The following is a 13,422-nucleotide window of genomic DNA, read 5'->3' as shown; positions in this document are numbered from 1 at the left end:
GTCGTGATTAAGAAAACCCTAATCACAAGCCCATGTCAAACACTATAAATAGAAACCCAACGTAATTTGGTAAAGACTTTTACTTCGCATTTAGTACAACATTAATTGCATTCACCTGAACGGACTTGAATTGAGTTAAGTATCGAAATCTTATTGACAAGTACCTGATCAGCTGGACAACCAAACGGAAGAAAAAAAAAAAGACCAAATATGAGAAGCTGTAACGAGGATAAGATAAGGACAAATTCAATGTTTTTAAATAGGTGATAATTCTTTATATCTGAAACATATATTAAAAAGTATATACCCAATAAAAATAAAAAATTACCCTTTCTTAATCCAAACCCCCACTCTCCCTAACTCATCCCATAACTAAAAAATCTATTTTCAAAGTCTTTTTTTATTATTTTTTATTTCAAAATCCAGAAAATTCGTTAGCTTATGAATCTTTTAATTCTTTCCGAAGGAACAATGATTATATATCAGTTGCATGCTTTTTGTTTTTGTTCTTGTTTTGATTGTTTCTTTGGTACATTTTCTTGTTCTATCTATATATAAATAAAATTGGATGTGGATTTTGTTGATGATACATTGCATTGGAAAACAAAGGCAGAGAGTATGTGTTGAAAGTTGGAAAGTGAATGAATGGGATCACGGCAGCGCGTGGATTGCACGCGCAGACATGGATTTAGGGTTTGCATGGGTGAAGATGTTGGTGGACCACACCATTGATGGAGTTCTGCATAGCATCTGCAACACTCACACATGGCATTGGACAAGTAACTAATGCTTCTTCCACTCTTCACAATCGAATGTCACACAATTATTTGATCCATGCATGTGTCTCTGCTTCATATCGGATTTCACAATTGTATTATTCTTATTGTTGTCTAATTCCATTTTGTTGTGGGTGTTCCTTCTTCTGCATATTTTGAAATTAGGTTTAGTTGATTTTTAATTCATTTTAGTGGATTTTGAAATTAATACACTTGTACGTTATCTCATCTCAATCTTCTCATATGATTCAGACCTCAAAATAAGTGAATAAAAACTTTTCAGAAAGAATGATTTAAGCTCATAAGATGATTTTACAGAGGGAAGAAAACAAAAGGTTTTTAGTGCTCCCACTAAACTTGATATAGATAATAACTTAGTAATATTATAAATATTTTTTTTTTGTACTGTATGACCTGTTGATATTTTTAGCCAAAATCGGTCAAGCGGTTCAAAGATAAACGGTCGAAAATCGTCCACTACAAGCAATCGATTCCTTAAATTGTTGATGTGATAATTTTTCTAAAATGATTTAAGGTAACTTACGATCGAACGGATCGAACGGCCTCTGTCATATAATACAATTTCTCTTGCAACTTATAGCCTTTATATATTGTTTTATGTAAATGACCATTATTATGTTCTTACTTCATATGAATCCTTTTGCCATCAAGTTCATTTTCATACAACTACTTTGATGATTGGAAGTTGTAATATTTTATTTCATGAAAATTACAAAAGGAATTAATATTTACGATCTTTAATTTATTAATCATCAATTAACACTAATTCTTTGGTGATCAAAATCTTAAAGTTAATGTTAGAGAGAAGAAAAAATTAAGATTTATATTTGTTTTAGTACAATGTATTTCTTTCACATTCAATTCAGGCTCACTTATCCTTAAAAATAAAAAGAAACTTACTAATCTCATATGTTAAAAGGCTTACGTATTATTTATAATTCACTAAAAATAATAAAAAGGTTAATTTATTACATATAAAAAGTCCTTTAACCTGTATAATCAAATGTTTACAAAACAAAAGAAAATGTAACTGATTAAAAGGTAAGAAAGGACAGAAAAAATCACAGAAAAAAAAATTAAAGACCAAATTACAGATTTTATAAAATACATATACTAATTCTTAGAAAAAAAATAAAAACTAAAACTGAAAACTTATAAAATGGAGGATCGAAACTACTATTAAACCTAAACAATCTTAAACATATGGGTAAGGTTTAGTTAGCTATAGCTTTGCTTTCTCTAGCATAAATTTGTTTAACTAATTACATTTTTAAAATTTTTCTTCTTTTATTAAAAACTTACTTTCATTTCATAGAGTTTCTATTAAATTATAGGTCAAAACTTTACTCTTTACTAAAAAAAATCATATTTCCTGCCAATTTTGTTTTGAAATTTTTTTGTAAGAAATACTTACAAATTTTGTTGTGAAAAATAATTTACAAGAAATTGCTACCAATTTTCTTACAAAATATTTTGTATAAAACACTTTTCGCAACAAATTTTGTAAAAAATACTTGTAAATTTTATAATTTTGTAGGAAATGATTACTCACGAAGGAATTACGTGCCAATTAAAATTCGTAAAAAGAATAAAAAAATTCTTGCAAACTTTTTTAACAAATTTGCAAAAAAAATATCATGTAATATGAGAATTTTTAGTAATGACTTTAAAATAATAGAAAATTTGTCAAAAAAAATTAGATCAAGCAGAAAACTTAATTTATTAATGAAATCATTAATTAGATAGATTATATAGTAGAATATTATAAGAATATTATATATATATATATATATATATATATATATATATATGATTTAATTATTGGTTGATTTTTGTTTTCTTAAAGTTAGCAGTCATAAGCATGAAAATTTTATTTGGCCTATAATGTATGATTGAAAGATGAAACCATGGTTTTGTAGTGTTTTTCATAGGTAAATCCATGCTTTCTTCTAAGCTTAGAATAACCTTTTCATCTCTCTAAGTGACCCCTCTCATTATGCTAATTACGTACCTCCTAAATCCATTTTCAAGACACATGAGTTTATCTTATTATGTTTATGGAGAAAATAAAACTTATTAATTATCAAAACTACACTTTTTTCACTCTTCTCTTAATTAACACATGAATTAATTATGTTCATAATTTCCAAAAGTTCAAACAAATTCCGTTTTGGTATATTTTTAAACTTTGCTAACAAGGTCAATATAAAATTTGTTTGTAATAATCTTATCATAGCAAACAATTAAGAATAAAGTAAATAGATAGTTTTTATTAATTAGGTAAATGGTTTAGCCTAACAAGGGTAGATTAGATTAGATAGCATTCTCATTAATTGTGATTGACTAAGTGAAGGATGATACTTAACAATCAATTAAATCTTTTAAGACAAACTTGAAGCATCAACACTTTTTGCTAATTTCTTGATTAGATGCCCCACATAATTAAATACTTTTAATTAATTGCCCCCAACCAATCCAACTCATTTGTGTGCATAGGGGACCTTATTCACAAATAAATAGGGTTTCATCATTGTTTTAGAGTGGTCTTACAAAGGGTGATGTGTTGGTGCATATTCACTAAAAAATAATGGTGAAAACAACCACATATAAAAATCTTAAGCAAATCCTTGTCATTTCTATAATAACATAGCAAATAATTAGTGGCTTCGTAATTAAGATTAGTTTAAAACTCATTTTGTTGATTAGCTTATAAAACTTAGTTAATTAATTAAACGACTTGTCAAGTAATTGAGTTCAACTTTAAATATAGTTCAACTTATTTAATCAATCCAATCCACGTGAAAGTGTTGATTCAATCATGTGCTCTCTTTGCACGTGTGTAAAATTTTGTTCAAGTTGAAGAAAATAAGTTTAGAAACTAAAATTCTAATTAAACTTGTTTCTAAAAGGGTTAAAATTACATAAATCAAGCCCATTTTATAAGAGGGGGCCAGCCCATATATTTTTGTTCCAAAAATACATAGGTAAAAGAAAGAGAAAAAAATAATGAATGATTTTAATTTTTTTTTCTAGTATGAAAGTTGTTCATTTATAACAATATATAAATAGATATTTTTTTTGTGTCATTTTTATTTTATTTTTAATTATTATTTTTAAAATTAATTATTATTTTAAAATTTCTTTTGTTTTTAACTATCATGTTCAATTTTTTTTACATATTTTATTTTTAAAATTTTACATTTAAAAGTTATTTTAATAATTAATTATATATTTTTTATTCGTCTTAATTCAAACTTTTATAAAAATTAAAAAAATGTGAACACAACGCAGATGTGTTTGCTAATTCTAGTAAAAAAAATATAAAAGATAATGAATTATTTAAAAAATTATTTTTTATTATAAATAATGTTTTTTAAGAAAAAAAACTCTGAATTTTGAAAATACAATAGTGTCGTATGTGACATGAGGCAAATTGAAGCAAAAAAAAAAACATAGTTTGGATGACAGGTAACAAAAACCTAATAATTTAGGTGACCACAATTCAGTGTTAGTTCCATTGTCCTCATCACAGAATTAGGGTTGTTTGAACAATAATTATTGAATGTAAACCCCTATAATTCAACCACTCAGAGTTGTCATTTGCTGTCACACCAAGCATTATATAAAATATTATTTTTATAAACATTTTCTATATCATATGTTCTCATTTACATAATTCTTTTTTTTACATGTAGAAAATTGAACTATCCTTAACGTAATTCTTAAAATTCTCATCCAAAATATCATAGCAAATTATATACGATGGCTTATGTTTGAATAACTATATTTCATAGTGGATGTATACTATTTAAGGTATGTGGAATAAAATTAAAATAGTTGCAACACAATAATAGTTTGGAATTGGAAATGGATAAATAAGTGTAATCATGATTATTGTCTCAATTTTGATGAAAGATATTTAATTTGACTACGACTTGAAAAATATTTAATTTTTTAAATTAAATAAGGAATGAAAGATGTGAATATATCCGTATTAGTCTCATTATATTTTACTTTTATTTTGATTTTGAATTATTAAAATATTCTTTTTTTCATATATTGTTGATAAAAGAAAATTCTTTTCCATATGTTGAATCACTTAAAACTACTAATTTTTCATATATTGAATTATACATTTTTACATTCTTCTAATTGTCTGACTGATTTGGTATCTATTACCTTTGGTCATTACAAATTCAATTATTACCTTCTTTTTTTTGATATGTTTAAACGATGTATTTCTGGACTTTTCTTTTTTTCTTTTGGCATCTTGAAAACAAAATAGATGTTGTAGTTATGATAAAATTTTAATTGCGTTTTTTTTTTTTTTTAATTACTCGACTTCTACGCAATTGGTATTTAAAATTTACAAAAAAATCATAATATTTGACTTTTATAAAAAAAAATAATAATATATGTATATTTTGATATTAAATTGTTATAACATTAGATGCATATTTGATGCATCAAAGTGCTGTGTTTTTTGTTTTTTAACTTGTATAAACTAGAAATAAGAAAAATTGTACAAGTGATGAACTTATTTTTGTGGACATGTAATAAGTTAAACTATAGTTATGTTCTTATAACATATGTATTTGTGATAGTATACAAGAGTTTAGCAGTGAGGCAACAACACAGAACCTTCTGTCATGAATCAAATGCAGACACTTTGAACTTACATCAGAAATCATCATAACACTTTGAACTTCAATTCTACTGTAAAACCCTTTGAAAACCCCTCTTTACCAACTCTGTAGTGAGAATTTCATTGTAGTACTCTTGCTCTAACTCAACATTGTGATAAGGACTTGAGAAACAAAGTTGCCAAATCAGTGTTCTTTCTTACCCTGATGTGTTAATGTTTCTGTTATGTGTGCAATATACAAGTGATTCAAGTTTCTCAAGAGAAACTAAGGTCAGCAAACCGTTCAGGAAATGCTAATTTACCAAAAAAATGATACAAATAAATACACAGAGAATAATATAATTCACCCACTTTCTTAATTAACACACCGGTAGTGCCTCCCTAAATCCAATTCTAAAACTAGTGCTACCCTTTCGACCCTTCTTACCCAAATCTGCATTTCCTTTCTGCATCATAGCCACAAATTCATTGTAGTCTATTCTTCCATCCTGAGAATCATCAAAAATTCGAATTTCACCGTCATAGACATAAAATTATTGTAATGTTCATCAGTAAAAATATGTATACTCACATTATCTTGATCAGCTTCTCGGATCATTTCCTCCAAGGGAACATCTCCAATGCCAAATTCTTCGCAAGCTTGTTGAAGTTCATCTTGAGTGATGTAGCCACTTCCATCTTTATCGAAATAAGCAAAAGCTGCAACTAAATGATCTTCTCTTTGAACCTTGTTCAGATGCAATGTTGCAGCTATGAATTCTCCGTAGTCAATTGTGCCACTGTTATCAACATCTGCCTGGAATCCATAACAAAATTGGATTCCATGGTTCAAAACAATGTACTATTCAAAAACTATGTCTTTCCTATGTTATCACCTATTATCAATCTTTCATTATATACTAAAAACGTTTTACTAGATGATTCTGAAAACTTACTGCTTGCATAAGGTCGTAAATCTCAGATTCATTGAGATTAGCACCAAACTTTTTCAGTCCAACCTTGAGTTCTTCAAAAGTAATTTGACCACTGTTGTCTGTGTCTATCGTCTTAAACATCTCTTTCAACCCTGCAATTTCTTCTTCAGAGAGATTCTGTGCTATAACCTGCATAACACAACAACAATTTAGCTAGCTAAGTTTGGACATCTAAGCAGAGATTTCCAGCATTAAGTAATACAATCATGAAAATGGACTAGACACTCAAAAAAGAAAAAGAAAACTTACTCTGAGAGCCATTTTCTTGAGTTTGTTCATTGCATAAAACTGCTTTAGGCGACTTAAAACTGCAGAATCAAGAGGCTTGTCAGGAGCTTCTCCATCAACTTGAATCCAGGGGTGACCTGCAAAATAATTCAGGACATCTTCATCAACAATGTTGTACAATACCTTAAGTTCCAAAAACTGAATGAGTAATTTCTTTATAAACTAAAATATTAACTGATGCAGGTGCATGAAATAAAACTGTAGTCACTTGCAATAACTTTTGTTTCACAGACATCTAAAAGGGATTGTAGTGAAGAATCTTACGAAGAACGTCAAAAGCTGATATCCGTTTACTAGGGTCTCTGACAAGCATCTTCCTAACCAAGTCTTTTGCACTTGCAGATATGGAAGGCCATGGATCCGATGTGAAATCGAGTTGAAAATGCAAAATTGCGTCGAATATTTCTTGCTCCGTTTCTGGTACCAAGGAACAAAACTAATATTAAACTTTTAGAACCGGGGAACATTTAAGGAAGAAAAAAAAGTTTGAACGTAAAACCTTTATATTGTCACAGTGCATATTCTTAGAAGATTCAATAAAAGGTAACCAAAATGATTATTGGATCATAATGTGCTAGCTATGTTAGGAACTGTTACCTCCCCAAAATGGAGGCACCCCACATAAGAGAATGTATATAATGACACCAGCACTCCATACATCTGCTTCAGGGCCATAACGTTTGCGCAGAACTTCAGGTGCTACATAATAGGGACTTCCTACTACATCATTGAAAATTTCACCTGCAAATCATGAGGGTCACTATAGGATTAGCGCAATGCAGAAATTTCTCACATCCAAGTGCTTGTCTATGATCACTGCACTAATATGACTATTTGTCAAAAACGGATATCAAATTGGCCCATAGCAACTCTTACAGAAACCAAAAGCAAGCAACTGAAGATAGGTGTTAATTAATTAACAGTGAAAGTTTTTGACAAACCTGGTTTGAAAAAAGCAGAAAGTCCAAAGTCTATTGCCTTGAGAGGGGCTTCTTCTTGTTGATTAACAAAGAGAAAATTCTCAGGCTTAAGATCCCTATGCATGACTCCAAGAGAGTGGCAAGACTCAATGACACCAACTATTGTTCTTGCAAGCTTGGCTGCTTTTCTCTCAGTGTAATGCCCTCTTTCAACAATCCTATCAAAGAGCTCACCCCCAGCACAGAGCTCCATAACAACATGAACTGAAACAGCATCCTCAAAAGCCTCCTTGATTGAGATCACATTAGGACTCCCTGCCAAGTGGTGCATTATCTGAATTTCCCTCCTCACATCCTCCACATCCTCCTCTGTCACCAGCTTCCTCTTCAATATGGACTTGCATGCATACTCTTTCCCAGTGGCCTTCTCCACACAAAGGAAAGTAGTTCCGAATTGGCCTTGTCCAAGCTTTGGTCCCAAATTGTAACTATCCTTAAGGTGCCCGGTTTTCCTCAGCAAAACAGAATCTGCTTTGAGGCCTGCACTTGCTGGCTTCCTCACATTGGGTGGTCTCTTCGGTTTTTGGGGCTGCGCCGCCCTTGTTTGGTCCGGAGCTGGTTTAGTCTCCATGGCTTGATGAGGAGGCCTCACCTCATCGCTCTCAATTTTCATTACCTCTGGAGGCTTGTCTTGAATTGCGTCTATGGCTTTTGCGTTCTTTTTGCCCCCTTTGTGTGCATGAGAAGAATCTTTCTTGTGTCCACGACACCACCAGTATGAACTAGAGCCACGAGTTCCGCCATTAGAAGTAGAGGTTCTCGATCCAACACAGGTGTTTCCCATCTGACACTAGACACTTCTCCTTGTTCCAAGCATCTGGTATAACAAACAAAAACAAAAAACCCTCAAACTTCATTTTGTTTTTCTCATCAAAAACATTATCTCGTTTGGTGTTTTTTCAATAAGAATTCGAGTTTTACCTATATCATCCTTAATGCAAATCTTTAAAAACGTAGAATCTTAATATAAAACTCTGATTCTAAGAACAACACCTAAGTTTTGTCCAAAGGAAAAACAAAAGGCTTGTTTATGATACCATGTTAGCTTGATGGTGCAATGCAATTGATGCGAGAAAGCTCGTTGAACGACTAATGTTCTTGTTTTTGTCCCGTGGTAGGAGGCATGCACATGCAAGCGTGCTGAGAGAAGGGCAACGAAAATGGAAAAAAAAAAAAAAAGGCTTTTCAAGATTTGCGAAGTTTTTTAAAATGCTATCACAAGAATGGCTGGAAGAAACCCTTTGGGCAATGATGAAGAGGAGAAACGAAAATGCACGTAAAAGGAAAAGGGTTTTGATTTTGAAGGCGTGAGGGTGGAAAAAAACAGAGCTTGGGTGGAATGAAGAAGAAAAGAGAGAAGAAGGAGTTGTAGCGGTTTTTTCTGTTAGAGGAATGAATTAACGAGAGAGCCAAGAAAACGCGTTGATGATCGGAGGGCTGAGAAGGGTGCGACAATTGGAGTGGACGGTTGAGATTTGGTGGGTTTTCAAAACGTGGTTGTCACGTCGTTGTTGTTACGTGCAATTAGGTCAAATTGCAATCTCTTTCTGTTTTCAAAATGTTCTCAACCGCCGGCCGACGGCAGACCCTCGCCGGTGATATTGGTTGTTTTTTTTTTCTCTCTCTCTCTCCGCTCTCTCTCCTTGTGTTGCCAATTTCTTAATTTGCTTTATTATACGTTAATTGTGTTCTGTTTTTGATCCTATTAGGGTAATCAATTTTCCAAGTGCATGCTAATTTGTAATCTTCCATGTGCACCACACGTTGAGGTGAATTAACTCAACTATTAAAATTGAAATAAACATTATTAGTTGTTAATGAAAATAATCATTGATATTGTATATGCTTATTACATACCCAAACATGTTATCAACCACCAAATTTATTTATTCTATATTTGTTAGAGTCAAATCCCAATTTTCATTTGCTATAAAAACATTGAGATGGATAATTTTGTGATTTTTTGTATGCAACAAAAAATAAAAAATAAAAATCCCAAAAAAAATAATTTTGTTTCCCATTTTTCAAAAAAAAAAAAATCATGGACAACTTGATTTTGTCTACATTTATTGTAGATTTTTTTTCTATCTTTTTCTACTTTTTAATACATTACATAGTGTATAAAATTATGTTTTTGTTTTTTCTAGTGTATACTAAATGTTAATGCACATTTTTTGAATTCTTAAAGCATTACTCATTTCTTTAGCCACTTTTGTCATAGCTGTGGGAGGAAATTTTAAAGGGGAAATTATTTCGAAGAATTGAAATGAATAGTCACAAAAAGATAATGCATGTAAACTTGACGATAATCGAACGAAAATAGAATGAAATGACAAATTTTGTAGTATGATTAGGACATATTATTTAAAATTTTGTTGTCTTCTAAATTGAAGCTCTAGATTGAAGAAAAAAAATTAATATCAGAATTTTAGAAAAAATGTGAAAAGAAAGAAGATAAATGTATAAATAAATTACTAAATAGGTAAAATAGTAATTTATATAATAAATCTAAACTAAAATTTTCACTCTTTCTTTTTATAGGATTATAAACTTCCTTTTAAACCTTAACCTTTACTCTTAAACCATACACAAATAATTATAAATATTAAAAATACGCGTTTGATTCATGGATAGTTGTATCTCTAAAAAAAATTAAAATTAGTCTTCGAGACATGAATTTAGATTAAACTGAAAAAACAAACATACAATTATTCGTTGGTCTTTTATTGTTGTCACAAGTCAAATGGTTAGAGTCTCCGATGACTTCGTTGAGACAATCAATAACATGGAGAAATAAATATTTTAATAGTAAAATTATTATATCCTTACAAGATTATATAATTAATTATATTAATATTTTAGTTATATATATTTTTTAATTAATCTAAAATAAAGTTGTGAAATGAGTGTTTTGTTTCATTGTTTAAGATCATTATTATTGTGTTGTTATTGTATTAGACTATATATATATATATATATATATATATATATATATATATATATATATATATAAATTAATTAATTAATGTATGTATGTGATTTTGTTTTTAAACTCATGTTATGGATCATTACATATTATGACATATTAGATTGATATTTTAAAGCATATCAATAATTTATCATTATATAAAAAATATTATTAAAAAAAAATGGAAGACTAAACCAAATCCATGTATAAAAAATACATAGCAAACTTTGTTGAAAATAAGCAAAACAAGTCAAAACATACAAAGTTTATACTGAAAAAAAAAATTAAAAGTACAAATGACATAATTTCATACCATTTTTAATTAATTTTTTTTTCAATTCTAAATAAACTAGTTTATCCAAACAATGATTTATCACTTAAAAATATGATAACACTTAAACTCCATCATTTACATATCTTCAAACATTGTGTCTGTCTCCCTTTAAGATCAATAAACAATCCGAGAAGAAACGAATTACATAACTATGCATAATCTTTTTTCAACCAAATATATCTAAAACGAGTTTCATGAAAATGTTTAATAGCAAGAATAACTTCCATAATTTTAGCATATAAAGAATTTTGCACTCCAAAAAAAACTAAGAAGCTACCAATATATTAACCTATATTACCTAAAAAAAAGTAAGCTCAAGTCACAAGACTAGAACTTTCACATCATCAATATTCGCTTTAATCTAACCAATGTTTAAAAAAAGAGTATATCAAAAGTATTTCTCTATGATCTGGTGGTTGTATCAAAATATTTTAGAATTAGAAAATCACGCATATAATTGTTTGTATGATTCATTTAATTATCCATCAACTTTACATATCATGTAATAGTGTGCATCGTAGTTTCCTATGAAGCATTTTTGTTGAAATATATGATTTATCATCTTCCAAATCATGTAGTATAAGTTACAACAAGTTGAATGAGCTTCAACAAAGCACTCCTTAGGGACTTAACACTAATGTAACAAAGACTTTTTATGCTCGTTAGAAAAGGCTATCTATATTGGTTATGGAACTGACATAGATACAAATTGGTATAGAACGTTTTCACTTTATATATCGATTGTGTTATAACTGACATAGAAAGTCATACTCTCATTACATTCTCAAATTCTTCATTAACCTTAATTCCACCATAGGCAACTCACATTACCCCGACCTCATACTCATTGCTGCTACCATTCACTCCCTACTCCACTTCCTTTACCTCTTCGTTCACATCTATGATGTCTGTGTTCTCATCAATCCTTTCTTCAATTCCAGTACAACTTTCATCACGCACTTCTTATGCAAGTGGAACGAGAGGGAGAAGACTAGAGCCACCAACGAGAGGGAGAATATAAGAGTTCGTGCAAAGACGAGAGCAATGCGAGGGATGAGAGGTGCAGGAGAATAGTGAACTACAATGCGATAGGAGAAGGGGCAAGAAGAAAATTAAAGATTCTATGTCGGATATAGTCAAGAACCAACATAGTATCTGCTTTCTAAATTTAAAATTAATATATGCGTTCGTTTTCTATGCCTATTCTATATATAATCGACATAAAATCTTTTATTGTATTACAAAAGTGTCAGTTCTATATTGGTTCTACTGTAACTGGCATAAAAAGTCTAATCATATTGACAATTTTTCCACCACATCACTTATTATGTCGGATGGATTATAACTAACATAATAAATTGTTATATATAACTATTTTTTTCATTAGTATAATGAAAGTATTTTAATAATATATGTGTAGACAACCACTACAAATAAGCAAAAATGTCTTATAGTCACCATTAAACATTTTAAGTAATAGAAATTACTAAAAAAAATTTATAAAAATATGAAAGAAAAAATTGAAAAAGTAAAACACACAAAGTGAGACTCGTACCCATTATTACAAAAAAAAGAAGAAGTATAAAAGACAAAATATACATTTTCAGAAAAAAAAATTATAAAAATGAAAACATAAACATTTTAAGTAATAGAAATTACTAAAAAAATTTATAAAAATATGAAAGAAAAAATTGAAAAAGTAAAACATACAAAGTGAAACTCGAACCCATTATTACAAAAAAAGGTATAAAAGACAAAATATACATTTTCAGAAAAAAATTATAAAAATGAAAACATAAACATTTTAAGTAATAGAAATTACTAAAAAAAATTATAAAAATATGAAAGAAAAAATTGAAAAAGTAAAACACACAAAGTGTGAGACTCGAACCCATTATTACAAAAAAGAAGAAGTATAAAAGACAAAATATACATTTTCAAAAAAATATTATAACAATGAATACATAAACATTTTAAGTAATAGAAATTACTAAAAAAAATATAAAAATATGAAAGAAAAAATTAAAAAAGTAAAACACACAAAGTGAGACTCGAATCCATTATTAAAAAAAAAAGTATAAAAGACAAAATATACATTTTCAAAAAAAAATTATAAAAATAAAAACACACCTGGTGGGACTCGAACCCACAATCGTCTGATTAGAAGTCAGACGCCTTATCCATTAGGCCACAGGTGCTTAACAATTTTTATTTTATGTTTCGTAATAATAATACATTTCTAATCTTTTGCAAATATGTGATTCATACAGTAATGTTGCATTTGATCTTTCTAATTTTCTAATTAAACAGTTTTAACGTATCAATGATTATTTGTTCCAAAAAATATCATTAAAGTTTAATAAAAAATGTTAATATTATAGTAATACTTGACTAAAATTACTTAATCTTAAAACATTAATTTGTTAGCTATTGATA

The 13,422-nt window shown here is 29.1% G+C and overlaps 1 protein-coding gene and 1 non-coding gene across 3 annotated transcripts; both read right to left on the bottom strand.

Moving 5' to 3' along the window:
- Positions 1-5,354: 5,354 nt before the first annotated feature.
- Positions 5,355-9,307, bottom strand: LOC114190594 (calcium-dependent protein kinase 26-like). 2 transcript variants are annotated; one of them, XM_028079543.1, is made up of 8 exons: positions 8,606-9,307; positions 7,646-8,501; positions 7,302-7,445; positions 6,969-7,121; positions 6,666-6,781; positions 6,378-6,545; positions 6,014-6,238; positions 5,355-5,930 (listed from the first exon to the last, which is right to left on the bottom strand). In XM_028079543.1, the coding sequence occupies exons 2-8, from the start codon at positions 8,466-8,468 to the stop codon at positions 5,802-5,804; spliced, it is 1,758 nt and encodes a 585-aa protein (XP_027935344.1). In that variant the 5' UTR covers positions 8,469-8,501; positions 8,606-9,307; the 3' UTR covers positions 5,355-5,801. The 2 variants fall into 2 exon arrangements, with proteins under 2 accessions (XP_027935344.1, XP_027935343.1); XM_028079542.1 differs by having other exon boundaries at positions 8,722-9,307.
- A 3,804-nt stretch (positions 9,308-13,111) lies between these two features.
- On the bottom strand, positions 13,112-13,184 carry TRNAR-UCU. The gene has a single exon. It is a non-coding gene; the product is annotated as a tRNA-Arg (tRNA).
- Between the last annotated feature and the right edge of the window lie 238 nt (positions 13,185-13,422).

The sequence above is a fragment of the Vigna unguiculata genome, chromosome 7 (assembly GCF_004118075.2).
Source record: "Vigna unguiculata cultivar IT97K-499-35 chromosome 7, ASM411807v1, whole genome shotgun sequence".
Classification (NCBI taxonomy): Eukaryota; Viridiplantae; Streptophyta; class Magnoliopsida; order Fabales; family Fabaceae; genus Vigna; species Vigna unguiculata.
The sequence above is the reverse complement of the archived record's forward strand: the minus strand, read 5'-3'. Positions and strand labels throughout refer to the sequence as shown.